The sequence below is a fragment of the Coregonus clupeaformis genome, chromosome 1, assembly GCF_020615455.1.
Source record: "Coregonus clupeaformis isolate EN_2021a chromosome 1, ASM2061545v1, whole genome shotgun sequence".
NCBI classification, from domain to species: domain Eukaryota; kingdom Metazoa; phylum Chordata; class Actinopteri; order Salmoniformes; family Salmonidae; genus Coregonus; species Coregonus clupeaformis.
In genome coordinates, this window is record NC_059192.1 from 10,827,926 (window position 1) to 10,845,642 (window position 17,717).

Sequence of the window (17,717 nt, forward strand, 5' to 3'; positions counted from 1 at the left end):
GAGTTCACATGAAGCGCCTTGTTATTAAATGAACAAATATACATTATTTCAAAGACTACACAATTGACTAGTATATATTTTTTCAAGATTGTGTTGTTAACACGCCCCCCATCTTTCCAGTTATCAAAGAATAATATTACAGACAGCAAACCTGAGAGTCAGAAACTATTTGTACGAAACACAGACTGCTGCGTCCAAATAGTCTAACATGGCTTTCCTTCCTTCTTTTCAGGCTTCCACCATATTCCCTTCCTCTAGTTTCAGATCAGTGCGAAGGAGACAAGGAGAGGAAGCATTTTCACGACTATTGAGATGCATGCCTATAAGTCTCGTTAGCAAAACAATCACTGACTTTGCCTTCACTTCTCTAGAAAAAGCATGAAAATTCTATGAAAAATAGAAAATGTTTTTATTTTAACAGTAAAAACTAAAAAAATTGTACTCCCAGCAGTCTTCAATGGTGGCCACTTACGCCTTGATCACACCGACAGCATAATTGCGCGAAATGGTCCGCAGCATCATCTGGATGTGTGTGTAACAAAAGTTCAACATTCACCTTCTGCTACCATTTCTGTCAAGCCGTCTACATATACAGTTTGACGCATAGGTTCAATAAATCCAATGTATGCACCACACAGAACGCACTGCAACTGCCTCCGCTACGCAATGCTGCAAGGCTAACGCAGCGTTCCATTGGAAATTAATGTACTTCTGGTGTACCAAAACGCAATGACACTGTCGGTGTGATCGAGGCATTAGGCTGTAGCATCATGGGATAGCAGTCAAGAGTGCCCTTAACAACTGACTGAGTCAGTTGTGTGGTTTAGTTCGTAATTGTTAAAGTCAGGTCTGTGGTGAGGAGAGCTGATCCTGAATCATTTCTTATGCACACGCAGTGTTTGAATAAAACATTTCTAATCTAGGGACAGCAGGATGGTCTCTGGGTGAGGATATCTGATCTAGGATCAGAGGTAAGAGACAACAGATTATCTATACTCCATAGCGTTAGAACAACTGGTCTGGATCTGGTCTAAAGTCAGTCACTCAGTGTTAGGGTCAACTGGGCTGTTTGAGTAAGTGAATAGGGCTGGTCTGAGATCAGTGTTGGGGGATCTGCTGGGCTGTAGCTAGTTTGGTCAGGATAACTGATCCAGGGTCTGTTCTGGACAGAGGGGGCACTCTGTAGAGCAGCTGTCACACTGTAGACCGTGTCCACAGGGCTGAGAGACTGAGCCCTGTCCTCCACACATCACACAACACTGCCTCTGCTTTCTATACACCACCTGGATGGGGGGATGAGAGAGAGAGAGAGAGAGAGAGCGAGAGAGAAGAGAAATATAGGGAGAAAGAGAGAGAAAAGTCTGCTAGTTAGTTGGGGAATGTTTCACATCAACAAGCATGGTTCTGTGTGTGTGTGTGTGTGTCTGTCCTCTACCTGCTCCACGGCTTGTAGACATGTACAGAGCTGGGCCTGCAGACTGACGACAGACTCTAGAGGCAGTCTGTGGATCAGCTGTAGCTGGTGCAGGGCCAGGTGGGGGTTTTCTCCTGCCCTCATGCCCTCCAGCGCCTCCTGGAGGAAGGAGGTCTGTCTCTGCGCCTGCTCCTCAGCCTGCCTGGCACGCTCTGCTTCTAAAGCTAACCGTCCGGCCGAGCCGCGAGACTCCTCCGCATCCGACTTCAAAGCCGCCCATGACTGGAGTGAGAGAGGGATGTAGAGAGAGAGAGGGCGAGGATGGAGAAAGAGAGAGAGAGAGGGCGAGGGTGGCGAGAGAGAGAGAGAGAGAGGGCGAGGATGGAGAGAGAGAGAGAAAGGGCAGGGATGGAGAGAGAGAGAGATGGAAAGAGAGAGAGAGAGAGGGCGAGGATGGAAAGAGAGAGAGGGCAGGGATGGAGAGAGAGAGAGAGGGTGATGGGAGAAACATGAGAAAAGAGGGAGGAAAGGGGAAGGAAGAGGGAAAAATGTTGAAGTCTGACCCTTTTGATGGTTTATTGGCGTACACTAACACACACACACCTACTCCTCGTACCTGTGCTGTATGTCTCCAGGTGTGGTCCCAGTGTTTCAGTAGTCTGTTAGTATCGTCTAGTTCCTGTCGGACCCGGGCTGTCTCCATGCTCTGGCCCATGGTGGGTAGCAGGGCCGGCGGCGTACCGGGGGAACCCTGGCCTGACGGGTGCTCCCAGATACTACTGCTCACACCATTCAGACCTGCAATACAGGAGACATGAGACACATGGGACATATTTATTAATTTGAGGTGTCTCTAGAAAGTATGGGGAAATGTTTGGCCACATTTTCTAATCTCCTCTAATCTAGCAGGATTTGGGCAGAAAAATACATAATCTAAAAAGATGTCCACAAACCTAGAGAGCTATGTGATGGCCCCAAGAAGCTGCTTTCTGATTGGCTGGGCTGCGACAGATGGGAGGAGAAGAACGGTGACTGGTGGGCTCTGATTGGTGGAGAGGGCGAGGGCGAGCTGAAAGGGGCGGAGCTGCAGAGGGATCCTGGGATGTTGACGGGAGCCGAACTCTGGAGCTGGTTCCCTCCTGCAGAATCAATCAATAATTTAATCAAGCAATCATGACATTCCACTCAGGTAGGTGTGTGTGTGTGTATGTCTCGGCTCCATACCCACCCAGCATGGCTCGGGGCATAGCTGAGCTGCTGTCCAGGCTTCTCTCCAGGGCAGACATCCCAAAGTCATTCAGGTCCAGGTCATCCAGAGCTGACTCTATACAACACATCAACAAAAACAAAATGTTACTTACTCAGATCTGTCCCACACAGGGCTCTAAAGGGCATACATTTTGGTCACATATGTTCCTAGATATTTTTTTTGTTCAACCTGACAATTTATTTTGGGCGCACCAGTGCAGATAATAACAGTTGTAATGATAGGCTTCACTGGGAAGTTGTTTCTGAGTGCCCTAGAGGAAAAAGCGAGCGACGGTTCGATCAATCCAAAGCTTACAGCGCCTTGCAAAAGTATCCATCCCCCTTGGCATTTTTCCTATTTTGTTGCATTACAACCTGTAATTAAAATTGATTTTGATTTGGATTTCATGTAATGGACATACACAAAACAGTCCAAATTTGTGAAGTGAAATGAAAAAAATAACTTGTTTCAAAAACTTCTAAATAGTAAATAACAGAAAAGTGGTGCGTGCATATGTATTCACCCCCTTTGCTATGAAGCCCCTAAATAAGATCTGGTGCAACCAATTACCTTCAGAAGTCACATAATTAGTTAAATAAAGTCCACCTGTGTGCAATCTAAGTGTCACATCATCTGTCACATGATCTCAGTATATATACACATCTGTTCTGAAAGGCCCCAGAGTCTGCAACACCACTAAGCAAGGGGCACCACCAAGCAAGCGGCACCATGAAGACCAAGGAGCTCTCCAAACAGGTCAGGGCCAGAGTTGTGGAGAAGTCCAGATCAGGGTTGGGTTATAAAAATATATTCTAAACTTTGGACATCCCACGGAGCACCATTAAATCCATTATTAAAAAATGGAAAGAATATGGCACCACAACAAACCTGCCAAGAGAGGGCCGCCCACCAAAACTCACGGACCAGGCAAGGAGGGCATTAATCAGAGGCAACAAAGACACCAAAGATAACCCTGAAGGAGCTGCAAAGTTCCACAGCGGAGATATCGGAAGTATCTGTCCATAGGACCCCTTTAAGCCGTACACTCCACAGAGCTGGGCTTTACGTAAGAGTGGCCAGAAAAAAGCCATTGCTTAAAGAAAAAAAAAAGCGTTTGGTGTTCGCCAAAAGGCATATGGGAGACTCCCCAAACATATGGAAGAAGGTACTCTGGTCAGATGTGACTAAAATTGAGCTTTTGGCCATCAAGGAAAATGCTATGTCTGGCGCAAACCCAACACCTCTCATCACCCGAGAACACCATCCCCACAGTGAAGCATGGTGGTGGCAGCATCATGCTGTGGGGATGTTTTTAATCGGCAGGAACTGGGAAACTGGTCAGAATTGAAGGAATGATGGATGGCGCTAAATACAGGGAAATTCTTGAGGGAAACCTGTTTCAGTCTTCCAGAGATTTGAGACTGGGATGGAGGTTCACCTTCCAGCAGGACAATGACCCTAAGCATACTGCTAAAGCAACACTCGAGTGGTTTAAGGGGAAACATTTAAATGTCTTGGAATGGCCTAGTCAAAGCCCAGACCTCAATCCAATTGAGAATCTGTGATATGACTTAAAGATTGCTGTACACCAGCGGAACCCATCCAACTTGAAGGAGCTGGAGCAGTTTTGCCTTGAAGAATGGGCAGGAATCCCCGTGGCTAGATGTGCCAAGCTTATAGAGACATACCCCAAAAGACTTGCAGCTGTAATTGCTGCAAAAGGTGGCTCTACAAAGTATTGACTTTGGGGGGGATAGTTATGCACGCTCAGGTTTTCCGTTTTTTTGTCTTATTTCTTGTTTGTTTCACACAAAAAAATATTTTGCATCTTCAAAGTGGTAGGGATGTTGTGTAAATCAAATGATATAAATCCATTTTAATTCCAGGTTGTGAGGCAACAAAATAGGAAAAATGCAAAGGTGGGTGAATACTTTCGCAAGCCACTGTACATGTAAAGCATATTAAAGAACGCATCAGTGAATTTGTATTTCTTGCAACTTTATGAAGACATGGGAATGCCTGTGTCTACCACTTTGTGTAGCCAGCCAGTCATTTCTAAAGGCTTTCCCATAAAGTAGACTTACCTGGCAGAATGATATGATGATGGGTTTTATCAATCGGGTGGTCTTTTGTTTTGCTAACTCTGCTATTGCGCATGCATTACATACAGTTGAAATCGGAGGTTTATATACACTTAGGTTGGAGCCATTAAAACTCGTTTTTCAACCACTCCACAAATTTCTTGCTAAAAAACTATAGTTTTGGCAACTTTGTGGGACATCATGGGAAAACAATTTGTAGACCTCCATAAGTCTGGTTCATCCTTGGGAGCAATGTCCAAATACCTGAAGGTACCATGTTCATCTGTACAAACAATAGTACGCAAGTATAAATACCATGGGACCACGCAGCCATCATACCGCTCAGGAAGGAGATGCGTTCTGTCTCCTAGAAATGAATGTACTTTGGTGCAAAAAGTGCAAATCAATCCCAGAACAACAGCAAAGGACCTTGTGAAGATGCTGGAGGAAACAGGTACAAAAGTATCTATATCCACAGTAAAGCGAGTCCAATATCGACATAACCTGAAAGGCCGCTCAGCAAGGAAGAAGCCACTGCTCCAAAACCGCCATAGAAAAGCCAGACTACGGTTTGCAACTGCACATGGGGACAAAGATCGTACTTTTTGGAGAAATGTCCTCTGGTCTGATTAAACAAAAATAGAACTGTTTGGCCATAATGACCATTGTTATGTTTGGAGGAAAAAGGAGGAACTTGCAAGCCGAAGAACACCATCCCAACCGTGAAGCACGGGGGTGGCAGCATCATGCTGTGGGGGTGCTTTGCTGCAGGAGAGACTGGTGCACTTAGATGGCATCATGAGGAAGGAAAATTATGTGGATATATTGAAGCAACATCTCAAGACATCAGTCAGGAAGTTAAAGCTTGGTCGCAAATGGGTCTTCCAAATGGACAATGACCCCAAGCATACTTCCAAAGTTGTGGCAAAATGGCTTAAGGACAACAAAGTCAAGGTATTGGAGTGGCCATCACAAAGCCCTGACCTCAATTCTATAGAAAATGTGTGGCCAGAACTGAAAAAGCGTGTGCGAGCAAGGAGGCCTACAATCCTGACTGTTACACCAGCTCTGTCAGGAGGAATGGGCCAAAATTCACCCAACTTATTGTGGGAAGCTTGTGGAAGGCTACCTGAAATGTTTGACCCAAGTTAAACAATTTAAAGGCAATGCTACCAAATACTAATTGAGTGTTTGTAAACTTCTGACCCACTGGGAATGTGATGAAATAAATCATTCTCTCTACTATTATTCTGACATTTCACATTCTTAAAATAAAGTGGTGATCCTAACTGACCTAAGACAGGGAATTTTTACTAGGATTAAATGTCAGGAATTGTGAAAAATTGAGTTTAAATGTATTTGGCTAAGGTGTATGTAAACTTCCGACTTCAACTGTAACACCGCCAGCCAAACACCAGTCTCTTGAGGTGGGCAATTGAAATTAAAAAGCAACTATACCCTTCTAAATATTTATATATTTTTCTTCCCCAGACCACAAAAGTGGTCTCCTGGTGTGGTTTAAGCATAGTTGTGGACTTTGAAAAGTGAATTTTGAGAGTGAATAGCTGAAAACAATGGGGGAAATCCAAAACCTGGAGAATGTTTTGGTGTTAAATGTATTAGCTGGTAAAATTCTGAGTGGCTGGTAGATTTTTTCATCTACCTGCCAGTGGACCAAATAGTTAGTTTGTAGGCCCTGTTCAAAAACCATGTCGAAGGTCAGTTCCAAAACCACTCACTGGCATTTGTTTACACCTTGTTCAGTCTTGTTATCTCAATAGCTAGCTAGCTAACAACCTGGTTACTTTACCAGTATATCTAAACATCTGGGGGCACAGAAAGGAAAAGGGATAGCTTCTTTAAAAGATCAATGATCATAGCAATGAATGAATGACTGATCCCTTGCATGTCACACACAAACTTGATGCTCTTAAAGAGACAGTGTAGAATTTCCAATGTAACTCATCTCAATAGTTAGTGCTTTTACACAATGTAGAAACGTATTCTACAAATGACTTTGCAATTTCAATGGCAGATTTTTGTATCATCATTTTAGGTTCTTATAATAAACAAATGTCTTTACAGGGTTGAATAATAGTTTCTAGAGCTCAACATGTGCTTCAAAAGTTGCTAGAATTCATATTGGCCTAATATGCTATATCCCAATCAATTAAACAGATATATATTCTTGTGCTTATAGATTTTATGTTGTGCTCCTAACTTTTTTAAGTTGGGAGCACCAGTGCTACCAATGAACATTTTTCATTTAGAGCCCTGGTCCCACGTTAATCAAGTGATCCCGTGTCAATACTCTTCAGATATATCCTATGTAATTGCTCCATTTTTTATTTAATGGAATGTTAGGAAGTAAACTACAATAGTTAGCTGCTTGTACAGTGGCCAGCTGCTTGTACAGTGGCCAGCTGCTTGTACAGTGGCCAGCTGCTTGTACAGTGGCCAGCTGCTTGTACAGTGTTGTACAGTGGCCAGCTGCTTGAACAGTGGCCAGCTGCTTGTACAGTGGCCAGCTGCTCTGACTAAGAGTAATAAGAGTTGAAAGAGTATTCTGTGCCTATGTGACTGACTCACCAACTACAGACTCGACGGTGTCGCTGGTGGGGTAGAAGGGCAGTGCGTTGGCATTCATGCCCGAGGAGAGGCCTGGTGTTGGGGCTCCGTGGTGGCCCTGGTGGAGGGGTCCTGGAGGGGCCGGGCTGGGAGGGGTGGCTGCCAGGCTGGAGGGAACACTGGAGGACAGACTCAGAGGACTACCCACTGGGAGGAACACCAACAGATCCTAGAGAGAGAGAGAAAGAGAGGGGGGGGGGGGAAACAGAGAGAGAGAAAGAGAGGGGGGGAACAGAGAGAGAGAAAGAGAGGGGGGGACAGAGAGAGAGAAAGAGAGGGGGGAAACAGAGAGAGAGAAAGAGAGGGGGGAACAGAGAGAGAGAAAGAGAGGGGGGGAACAGAGAGAAAGAGAGAAAGAGAGAGGGGGGGAACAGAGAGAGAGAGAACAGAGACAGAGCAGAAGGGTGGTGATACTATCTACTATGCAGACTAACAGTGGGTTGGGTATAGTTATAGTATAGCTATATTATAGTTATAGTATAGTTATAGTTAGTTATAGGATAGTTATAGTTAGTTATAGGATAGTTATAGTATAGTTATAGTTAGTTATAGGATAGTTATAGTATAGTTATAGTTAGTTATAGTATAGTTATAGTATAGTTATAGTTAGTTATAGGATAGTTATAGTATAGTTATAGTTAGTTATAGGATAGTTATAGTTAGTTATAGTATAGTTAGTTATAGTATAGTTATAGTTAGTTATAGTATAGTTATAGTATAGTTATAGTATAGTTATAGTTAGTTATAGTTCGTTATAGTATAGTTATAGTTAGTTATAGTATAGTTATAGTTAGTTAAGTTAGTTATAGTATAGTTATAGTGCAATAAGCTATGTAGCCTAATAGTTTCTGCATTCAACAACGTGAACAAACAAGACAATGAGACAGCAAGACAATGAGACAGCGAGACAATGAGACAGCGAGACAATGAGACAGCGAGACAATGAGACAGCAAGACAATGAGACAGCGAGACAATGAGACAGCAAGACAATGAGACAGCGAGACAATGAGACAGCGAGACAATGAGACAGCGAGACAATGAGACAGCGAGACAATGAGACAGCGAGACAATGAGACAGCGAGACAATGAGACAGCGAGACAATGAGACAGCGAGACAATGAGACAGCAAGACAATGAGACAGCGAGACAATGAGACAGCGAGACAATGAGACAGCGAGACAATGAGACAGCGAGACAATGAGACAGCGAGACAATGAGACAGCGAGACAATGAGACAGCGAGACAATGAGACAGCGAGACAATGAGACAGCGAGACAATGAGACAGCGAGACAATGAGACAGCGAGACAATGAGACAGCAAGACAACAAGACAACGAGACAGCGAGACAGCGAGACAACAAGACAATGAGACAGCAAGACAACAAGACATTGAGACAGCGAGACAATGAGACAGCGAGACAACGAGACAGCGAGACAACGAGACAGCAAGACAATGACATGCTGGCTGAAGCAGCAACAGAAACCCTGGCCAATAATGTCTAATTATATAATGAACAAAAATATAAACGCACATGCAACAATTTCAAAGATTTTACTGAGTTACAGTTCATATAAGGAAATCAGTCAATTGAAATAAATTAATTAGGCCCTTATCTATGGATTTCACATGACTGGGCAGGGGCGCAACCATGGGTGAAGCTGAGAGGGCATAGGCCCACCCACTTGGGAGCCAGGCCCAGCCAATCAGAATGAGTTTTTCCCCACAAAAGGGCAGAAATACTCCTCAGTTTCATCAGCTGTCCGGGTGGTTGGTCTCAGACGATCCCGCAGGTGAAGAAGCCGGATGTGGAGGTCCTGGGCTGGTGTGGTTACACGTGGTCTGCTGTTGTGAGGGTGGTTGGACGTACTGCCAAATTCTCTAAAATTATGTTGGAGGCGGCTTATGGTAGAGAAATGAACATTCAATTCTCTGGCAAAAGCTCTGGTGGACATTCCTCCAGCCAGCATGCCAATTGCACACTCCCTCAACTTGAGACATCTGTGGCATTGTGTTGTGTGTTAAAACTGCACATTTTAGAGCGGTCTTTTATTGTCCACAGCACAAGGTGCACCTGTGTAATGATCATGCTGTTTAATCAGCTTCTTCATATGCCACACTTGTCAGGTGGATGGATTATCTTGGCAAAGGTGAAATGCTGACTAACAGGGATGTAAACAAATGTGAGAGAAATACTGTAAGCTTTTTGTGCATATGGAACATTTCTGGGATCTTTTACTTCAGCTCATGAAACATGGGACCAACACTTTACATGTTGCGTTTATATTTTTGTTCAGTTGACATCGTACAGTTCAGGCTGGATTTGCTTTATCTCTAGAGAAACAATGTGCAATTTGCGCATTGAGCCCACAGAAAAAAACACATCGGTCAATTAGTTGTTTAAAAAGCGAAAAATTATATTTTTGTTCTGTGTAGTTACTGGCTATCTAGGTCTTCAGTCAGCATGGAACAAATGGAACATTTCTGGGATCTTTTATTTCAGTTCATGAAACATGGGACCAACACTTTACATGTTGCGTTTATATTTTTGTTCAGTATAGTTTGATAATTAGAAGCTGGTTGATTTTGACAACAATAAAAAGGTACCTGTTTGCTGAGATGGTACGCCATTTCTCTGTTGCGTTGCTCCATGGCAAAACTCTTCTGTTTGGCCTGGTCTTCCCTCTCGTACCCCGGTGCCCTACCATACCCCCCCTCTCTAGCCCAGGGGGAGAGGGGTTCGCCTCCCCCACACATCGACAGCACCCTCCCTAACAGGCCCTGCTCTGCCACACACAACCCCCCTGACGGGGAGAACGGACCTCCAGACAGAGACCCAGACCTCCCACCTCGGCTCCCAGGGCTGGAGCATCCCTCTTGGGAAGGGTAAGGGTCCAGGGGTCCTGGGGGAGAGGTGGGGAGCTGGGGGTCTGAAACAAAGGTTCTTCACTGATAGGGGGCTCTGGGGGACAGGTTGGAGAAAAAGAGTAGATCAGTTCCTTACTTGCTAACTATCATTATAAACTGGATGGTTCGTGCCCTGAATGCTGATTGCCTGACAGCCATGGTATACCATGGGTATGACAAAACATTTATTTGTACTGCTCTAATTATATTGGTAAGCAGTTTATAATAGCAATAAGGCACCCCGCAATGCGTAGTGCCTAAGAACAGCCCTTAGCCATGGTATATTGGCCATATATCACACCTCCTCTGGCCTTATTGCTTAATCATACCACATGATTATGGGGTTGTTGTAAGACACTTACTGTTGTCTAGGTGTGCAAAGGCACAGAAAGGGCCTCTGGGGCAGCTGCCACACTGTTGCATGTCATTACACCTGGAGGATTTATAGATCTGGAGGGGAACATCAGACAAACAATCATTGAACATAGAGTTCTGTCTCGTGTTAAGCAAATGTTGCTAACTCGTACTTTGGCACAGCATCTGCCAATGCTATAAATGGATGACGTAGTTATGTTTTGAGATGAGGAGCTCGTTTCTAAAGTTAGGATGGACCTCACCACGTACCTCAGGGTGAAACTGCTGCTCGCTACGTGTGTGGCAGTACTGGCATCCCTCTTCACCTTCACACTTACTGGGGTCTCCCCACTCCTCACTGTGCTTCACAGCTGGGCACGGCAGCGCTCTGGAGAGAGAGAGAGACAGAGAGAGAGAGAGAGAGAGAGAGAGAGTAGTGTTGAAACCTACCAAAAAACATTTAGGAAACAACAAATTCAATACATTCTAGACAACTTCCTGGACAAAACGTTCCACTGTAATAGTGAAGGTGTAAACTTGGCAGTAGAAAACCTAAACAGTATATTTGACCTCTCAGCTTCCCTATCAAATCTAAAAATCTCTAACAGAAAACCAAAGAAAAGTAATAACAGTGATAAATGGTTTGATGAAGAATGCAAAAACCTAAGAAAGAAATTGAGAAACCTATCCAACCAAAAACATAGAGACCCAGAAAACCTGAGCCTACGCCTTCACTATGGTGAATCACTAAAACAATACAGAAATACACTACGGAAAAGAAGGAACAGCATGTCAGAAATCAGCTCAATGTAATTGAAGAATCCATAGACTCTAACCACTTCTGGGAAAATTGGAAAACACTAAACAAACAACAACACGAAGAGCTATCTATCCAAAACGGAGATGTATGGGTAAACCACTTCTCCAATCTTTTTGGCCCTATAACAGAGAACAAACAGCAAAAATATATACATGATCAAATGCAAATCTTAGAATCAACTATTAAAGACTACCAGAACCCACTGGATTCTCCAATTACATTGAATGAACTACAGGACAAAATACAAACCCTCCAACCCAAAAAGTCCTGTGGTGTTGATGGTATCCTCAATGAAATGATAAAATACACAGACCACAAATTTCAATTAGCTATACTTAAACTCTTTAACATCATCCTTAGCTCTGGCATCTTCCCCAATATCTGGAACCAAGGACTGATCACCCCAATCCACAAAAGTGGAGACAAATTTGACCCCAATAACTACCGTGGGAATGCGTCAACAGCAACCTTGGGAAAATCCTCTGCATTATCATTAACAGCAGACTAGTTCATTTCCTCAGTGAAAACAATGTACTGAGCAAATGTCAAATTGGCTTTTTACCAAATTACCGTACGACAGACCACGTATTCACCCTGCACACCCTAATTGACAAACAAACAAACCAAAACAAAGGCAAAGTCTTCTCATGCTTTGTTGATTTCAAAAAGCTTTTGACTCAATTTGGCATGAGGGTCTGCTATACAAATTGATGGAAAGTGGGGTTGGGGGAAAAACATACGACATTATAAAATCCATGTACACAAACAACAAGTGTGCGGTTAAAATTGGCAAAAACACACACATTTCTTTCCCACAGGGCCGTGGGGTGAGACAGGGATGCAGTTTAAGCCCCACCCTCTTCAACATATATATCAACGAATTGGCGAGGGCACTAGAACAGTCTGCAGCACCCGGCCTCACCCTACTAGAATCTGAAGTCAAATGTCTTCTGTTTGCTGACGATCTGGTGCTTCTGTCACCAACCAAGGAGGGCCTACAGCAGCACCTAGATCTTCTGCACAGATTCTGTCAGACCTGGGCCCTGACAGTAAATCTCAGTAAGACAAAAATAATGGTGTTCCAAAAAGGTCCAGTTGCCAGGACCACAAATACAAATTCCATCTAGACACCGTTGCCCTAGAGCACACAAAAAAACTATACATACCTCGGCCTAAACATCAGCGCCACAGGTAACTTCCACAAAGCTGTGAACGATCTGAGAGACAAGGCAAGAAGGGCCTTCTATGCCATCAAAAGGAACATAAATTTGCCATACCAATTAGGATCTGGCTAAAAATACTTGAATCAGTTATAGAACCCATTGCCCTTTATGGTTCTGAGGTCTGGGGTCCGCTCACCAACCAAGAATTCACAAAATGGGACAAACACCAAATTGAGACTCTGCATGCAGAATTCTGCAAAAACATCCTCCGTGTACAACGTAAAACACCAAATAATGCATGCAGAGCAGAATTAGGCCAATACCCGCTAATTATCAAAATCCAGAAAAGAGCCGTTAAATTCTATAACCACTTAAAAGGAAGCGATTCCCAAACCTTCCATAACAAAGCCATCACCTACAGAGAGGTGAACTTGGAGAAGAGTCCCCTAAGTAAGCTTGTCCTGGGGCTCTGTTCACAAACACAAACAGACCCCACACAGCCCCAGGACAACAACAACAACAACACAATTAGACCCAACCAAATCATGAGAAAACAAAAAGAGAATTACTTGACACATTGGAAAGAACAAACAAAAAAACAGAGCAAACTAGAATGCTATTTGGCCCTAAACAGAGAGTACACAGTGGCAGAATACCTGACCACTGTGACTGACCCAAACTTAAGGAAAGCTTTGACTATGTACAGACTCAGTGAGCATAGCCTTGCTATTGAGAAAGGACGCCGTAGGCAGACCTGGCTCTCAAGAGAAGACAGGCTATGTGCACACTGCCCACAAAATGAGGTGGAAACTGAGCTGCACTTCCTAACCTCCTGCCAAATGTATGACCATATTAGAGACACATATTTCCCTCAGATTACAGCGATCCACAAAGAATTCGAAAACAAATCCAATTTTGATAAACTCCCTTATCTACTGGGTGAAAAACCACAGTGTGCCATCACAGCTGCAAGATTTGTGACCTGTTGCCACAAGAAAAGGGCAACCAGTGAAGAACAAACACCATTGTAAATACAACCCATATTTATGTTTATTTATTTTCCCATTTGTACTTTAACTATTTGCACATTGTTACAACACTGTATATATACATAATATGACATTTGAAATGTCTTTATTCTTTTGAAACTTCTGAGTGTAATGTTTACTGTTAATATTTATTGTTTATTTCACTTTTGTTTACTATCTACTTCACTTGCTTTGGCAATGTTAACACGTTTCCCATGCCAATAAAGCCCTTAAATTGAATTGAATTGAAATTGAGAGAGAGAGAGAGAGAGACAGAGATAGACAGAGATAGACAGAGATAGACAGAGAGAGAGACAGAGAGAGAGACAGAGAGAGAGCGAGAGAGAGAGCGAGAGAGAGAGAGAGAGAGAGAGATAGACAGAGATAGACAGAGAGAGAGAGAGAGAGAGAGAGAGAGAGAGAGAGAGACAGAGAGAGAGCGAGAGAGAGAGAGACAGAGATAGACAGAGAGAGACAGAGAGAGAGAGAGACAGAGACAGAGAGAGACAGAGACAGAGAGAGACAGAGACAGAGAGAGAGAGAGAGAGAGAGAGAGACAGAGAGAGAGACAGAGAGAGCGACAGAGAGAGACCACACTTTATTATTGTTTTTGGGACACAACAAGTAAACAAAAACAGATGGTTCAAGCCATATCACGTGTGTGTGTCAAATGGATGTGTGCAAGTTTTGTACCTGTATTTGTGTGTGTGTGGACTACGCCGCCTGTCTTTGCTGTTGTGGTAGTAGGGACAGGCGTAACCTTGGCGACACAGACGAGGAGGTTTTTTACACAGATCTGTCTTGTAGCGGGACAACACATAGTTGTTATCTACAGAGAGAGAGAGAGCGAGAGAGAGAGCGAGAGAGAGAGAGACACAGAGGAGGGAGGGAGAGAGAAAGAAGAGAGAAGAGAGAGAGAGAAGATTGTATTAGCATTGGAATCATGGCCTTCATACTGTACGGAATCTTCCTAGGTCAGTTAAAGGATGTAATGTGTTGTGTGTATAGTCGTACCCTGCCAACGGGGTTCCTCACTCAAGATCTTCTCAATGAGGGCGGTACTGGCCGCCAGCCCCGACTGGCCCTCCCCTTCTCCTCCCTCTGCAGCCCCCGACCCCCCCTGAGACTCTATCACCTGCACCTCCCTGGAGAGGGGGACGAGACCAGTTAGAAACAGAACAATGAAACAGACAAAGAGCTTAGACTACAAGATTGAGACCCCATCTGTGGCTTTGGGTCATTACATTGTATGACGCGTCTCTACTCTACCTGATGTCGTAGACGGGACATCGTAGGTCATGTGATCCGTGTGCAAAGGCGCAGTGGGAGCCGTTCTTACTGCAGTGGCCCTTCCCGTCCGTCTCGTGGATACAGGAACCTGTCTTATAGTACCTCAGATGGTACCTCCGCTCTGTGTCGCCCGCCGTACGATGCAGGAACGGACATCTGGAAATCACACCATAGAGAGACACAATTATTGTAAATGATAAAAACATACATGGGAAAACAACGTACACATCTTGATGGGTTACGTGATATTGGCTCAGAGCTACAGTCTTCATCATGAGTTTTCCCCTTGTGTGTGTTAATAGTTTGACAGTGTGAAAGTGATAATGTGTCAGCACTTCTCCTGATCTGACTGAGTTGGCCCGGAGGTGGGGAGAGTGGTGCTGCTTTCAGCTGCAAATCACAGCAGTCAACAGCCATCACTTCAGCTATTCACCGGAATGGTTACAGGTGCTAGTCGTTAGTGGGCGTATCCTCTCACTTCATTGATAAACAGTACCCTCAATCTGAAAATAAATCCCAATCCCAGGTGCTTTATAATAATAAAATAATATGCCATTTAGCAGACGCTTTTATCAAAAGCATGTATTTTTTTTGTGTGTATGGGTGGTCCCGGGGATCCAACCCACTACCTTGGCGTTACAAGCGCCGTGCTCTACCAGCTGAGCTACAGAGGACCACAGAGGAAGTTCAGTATATATTCATGTCGGGAACTCAAGGCTTGACCATTCTTTTGCTCCAAAAACATTGGCTTTATTGAAAAAAACAAGACTGTCTCTGTCTATTTGCTATCGGAGTACCAATACATTAAATAAAATAAAAATCCTTGGTACCCCCAGCACACGGACACACACTCTCTCTCTGACACACACTCACTCGTCCCCATCAGGGCAGGTGCCTGTGCCCTCGTCGTATTTGGTGCAGTAGACGTCTGGGCTGTAGTTGAAGGTTCCGTCCCGCCTGCGGATGGGTCTGCGGCGCCGCTGGTTCAGGAAGTGCCAGTGGAAGCAGGCAAAGGGCCGGTGCTGGGTACACTTGTGCTGTACAAACAAAGGACACTGTTCTGTCCTGAACTCCTTCAGATACCTGCATGGGGGGGCAGAGAGGGAAAGAGAGGAGATGGTGGTGATTAATGAGTAGTGTGTTAGTGCATGTCTTATATTTAACACCAAACGATAACTAAAGCAAGCTGCAGGTGTTATTTATTATTTATTTTTATTTTATTATTTTATCGCAACTATGTTGCAGATGTAAACATGTCCCTCTAACTCTCTCAGAAACACAGACACACAAAGATAACTTATGGGCCATTAGACCAACCATTAAATCAAATATTATTAGTGTCTTACATTGTAATTGTATTGCATTTTATAATATCCAGACAGAAAATGTTAACTCGGGTCAACTCTACATATGGATAGCTAAACACTGACAGCTCCCCAAACAGTCCACCTCTGCCTATCCAAAACACACCAACTCAGTCACGAGTAGGCCTCTAGAACGGGTACACACTAATCCAAACCTGAGATAACTGATAGAGAATACTTTAATTCAAATCCGACATGAGCAACTGAACTAATTATCTTAACTTCCGTGATGTTTAGGTATGTTTACCTACACACGTGAGGTTGTGCGTGTGTATATATGGTCTACGTACGTATAGTGTTGAGGTTTCTCAGGCTGTACGTGCAGGACGTTGGCGGGAGAAGTCGTGCCTCCTGCGGGCGAGGAGGAAGAGGAGGAGGAATGGCCACCGGTGGTCGTAGTCACCGACGAGGGCTGTGTATGTGTTTTCGACATCATTTTCCTCTTTAAAGCTTTAAAGCTTTTCTACCAGCGTTCTGTATCCAGTGTGCGACGAAAGTCCGCATTCTTTACTGTTGTGCGCTTGCGCCTGGTACCAGGAAGTGTAAGCAAGGACAGTACTACAGATAGAACCAGATATTTCACCGGATGTATAAATGTGAAGCGTTCGGTTGGCGTTTCCACTCACTACCAAATATGGTGATGAGAAGAAGCCCAGTGGCCAGCAGTGGGAGAAGATCGAGCGAGAGTTTCTTCTTCTTCTTCTTCTTCTTCTATGATATAATGGCGATCCGCAAACAAACGTTAAAGGTGCATGCCGCCAACTACTGTGCTGGTGTGTGTGGTCAATCACGGTTTACAACATTTCTAAATCCTCCTACCTAACTCAGTACTTCTGAGAAAATAAAGAAGAGCCCTACTAACTTCTAATAGACCCTCCCCCATCCCACAAAATCCCTTCCAACCCCGTCCAACCTCAATGACCCTACACTTCAATCTTACCCTCTCTTCAACATACTTACAACAATATAACAACACATGCTCCACCGTTTCATCGACCATACACTCCAGACACAAACCATACACATGCTTGCCAACCAGATGTAATGATGAGTTCCATGTACAATGGCCTAAGCGCAATTGAGCAAACACCACATCTTCCTTCCTAATACAACTTTTGAATCTTGGTCCATCAACCTTTCTTTGAAGGGCATATAAATGCCGGCCCTTGGGCTCAGAGTCCCATCTCTTCTGCCGCACATTTGGCCTTACCTCTACCCAGTGGAACATTAATATAAATTATATCTTGTTTCAAAGCTCTTTTGGCTAACTGGTCTATAATTTCATTCCTTTCCACACCCGAATGTGCTGGGACCCAGCAGAATCTAACTATGACACCCATTCTCTCAATTCTCCATAATAACATGAATACCTCCAATAGCAGGTCACTCCTATTAGATTTACCAGATGATAAACTATTCA

The 17,717-nt window shown here is 44.0% G+C and overlaps 1 protein-coding gene across 1 annotated transcript; it reads right to left on the reverse strand.

Moving 5' to 3' along the window:
- Positions 1–681: 681 nt before the first annotated feature.
- LOC121567579 (RING finger protein unkempt homolog) lies at positions 682–16,829 on the reverse strand. Its single transcript, XM_041877741.2, has 14 exons — positions 16,588–16,829; positions 15,807–16,016; positions 14,913–15,089; positions 14,658–14,788; positions 14,337–14,472; positions 10,903–11,020; positions 10,641–10,728; positions 9,979–10,247; positions 7,334–7,541; positions 2,643–2,738; positions 2,368–2,553; positions 2,031–2,212; positions 1,436–1,696; positions 682–1,283 (listed from the first exon to the last, which is right to left on the reverse strand). Exons 1-14 carry the CDS (start codon positions 16,731–16,733, stop codon positions 1,137–1,139), a joined length of 2,355 nt encoding a protein of 784 aa, XP_041733675.1. The 5' UTR covers positions 16,734–16,829; the 3' UTR covers positions 682–1,136.
- Positions 16,830–17,717: the final 888 nt, after the last annotated feature.

What these genes read in the sequence shown, in the direction of transcription:
- LOC121567579 (XM_041877741.2), bottom strand. Translation starts at nt 16,733, where the DNA reads ATGATGTCGAAAACACATACACAGCCCTCGTCGGTGACTACGACCACC. An exon ending in GCCATCACATAGCTCTCTAG is followed by an intron (nt 2,213 to 2,367) that starts GTTTGTGGACAT and finishes CCTGTATTGCAG; the next exon opens with GTCTGAATGGTGTGAGCAGT. An exon ending in CCTGGAGACATACAGCACAG is followed by an intron (nt 1,697 to 2,030) that starts GTACGAGGAGTA and finishes CTCTCACTCCAG; the next exon opens with TCATGGGCGGCTTTGAAGTC.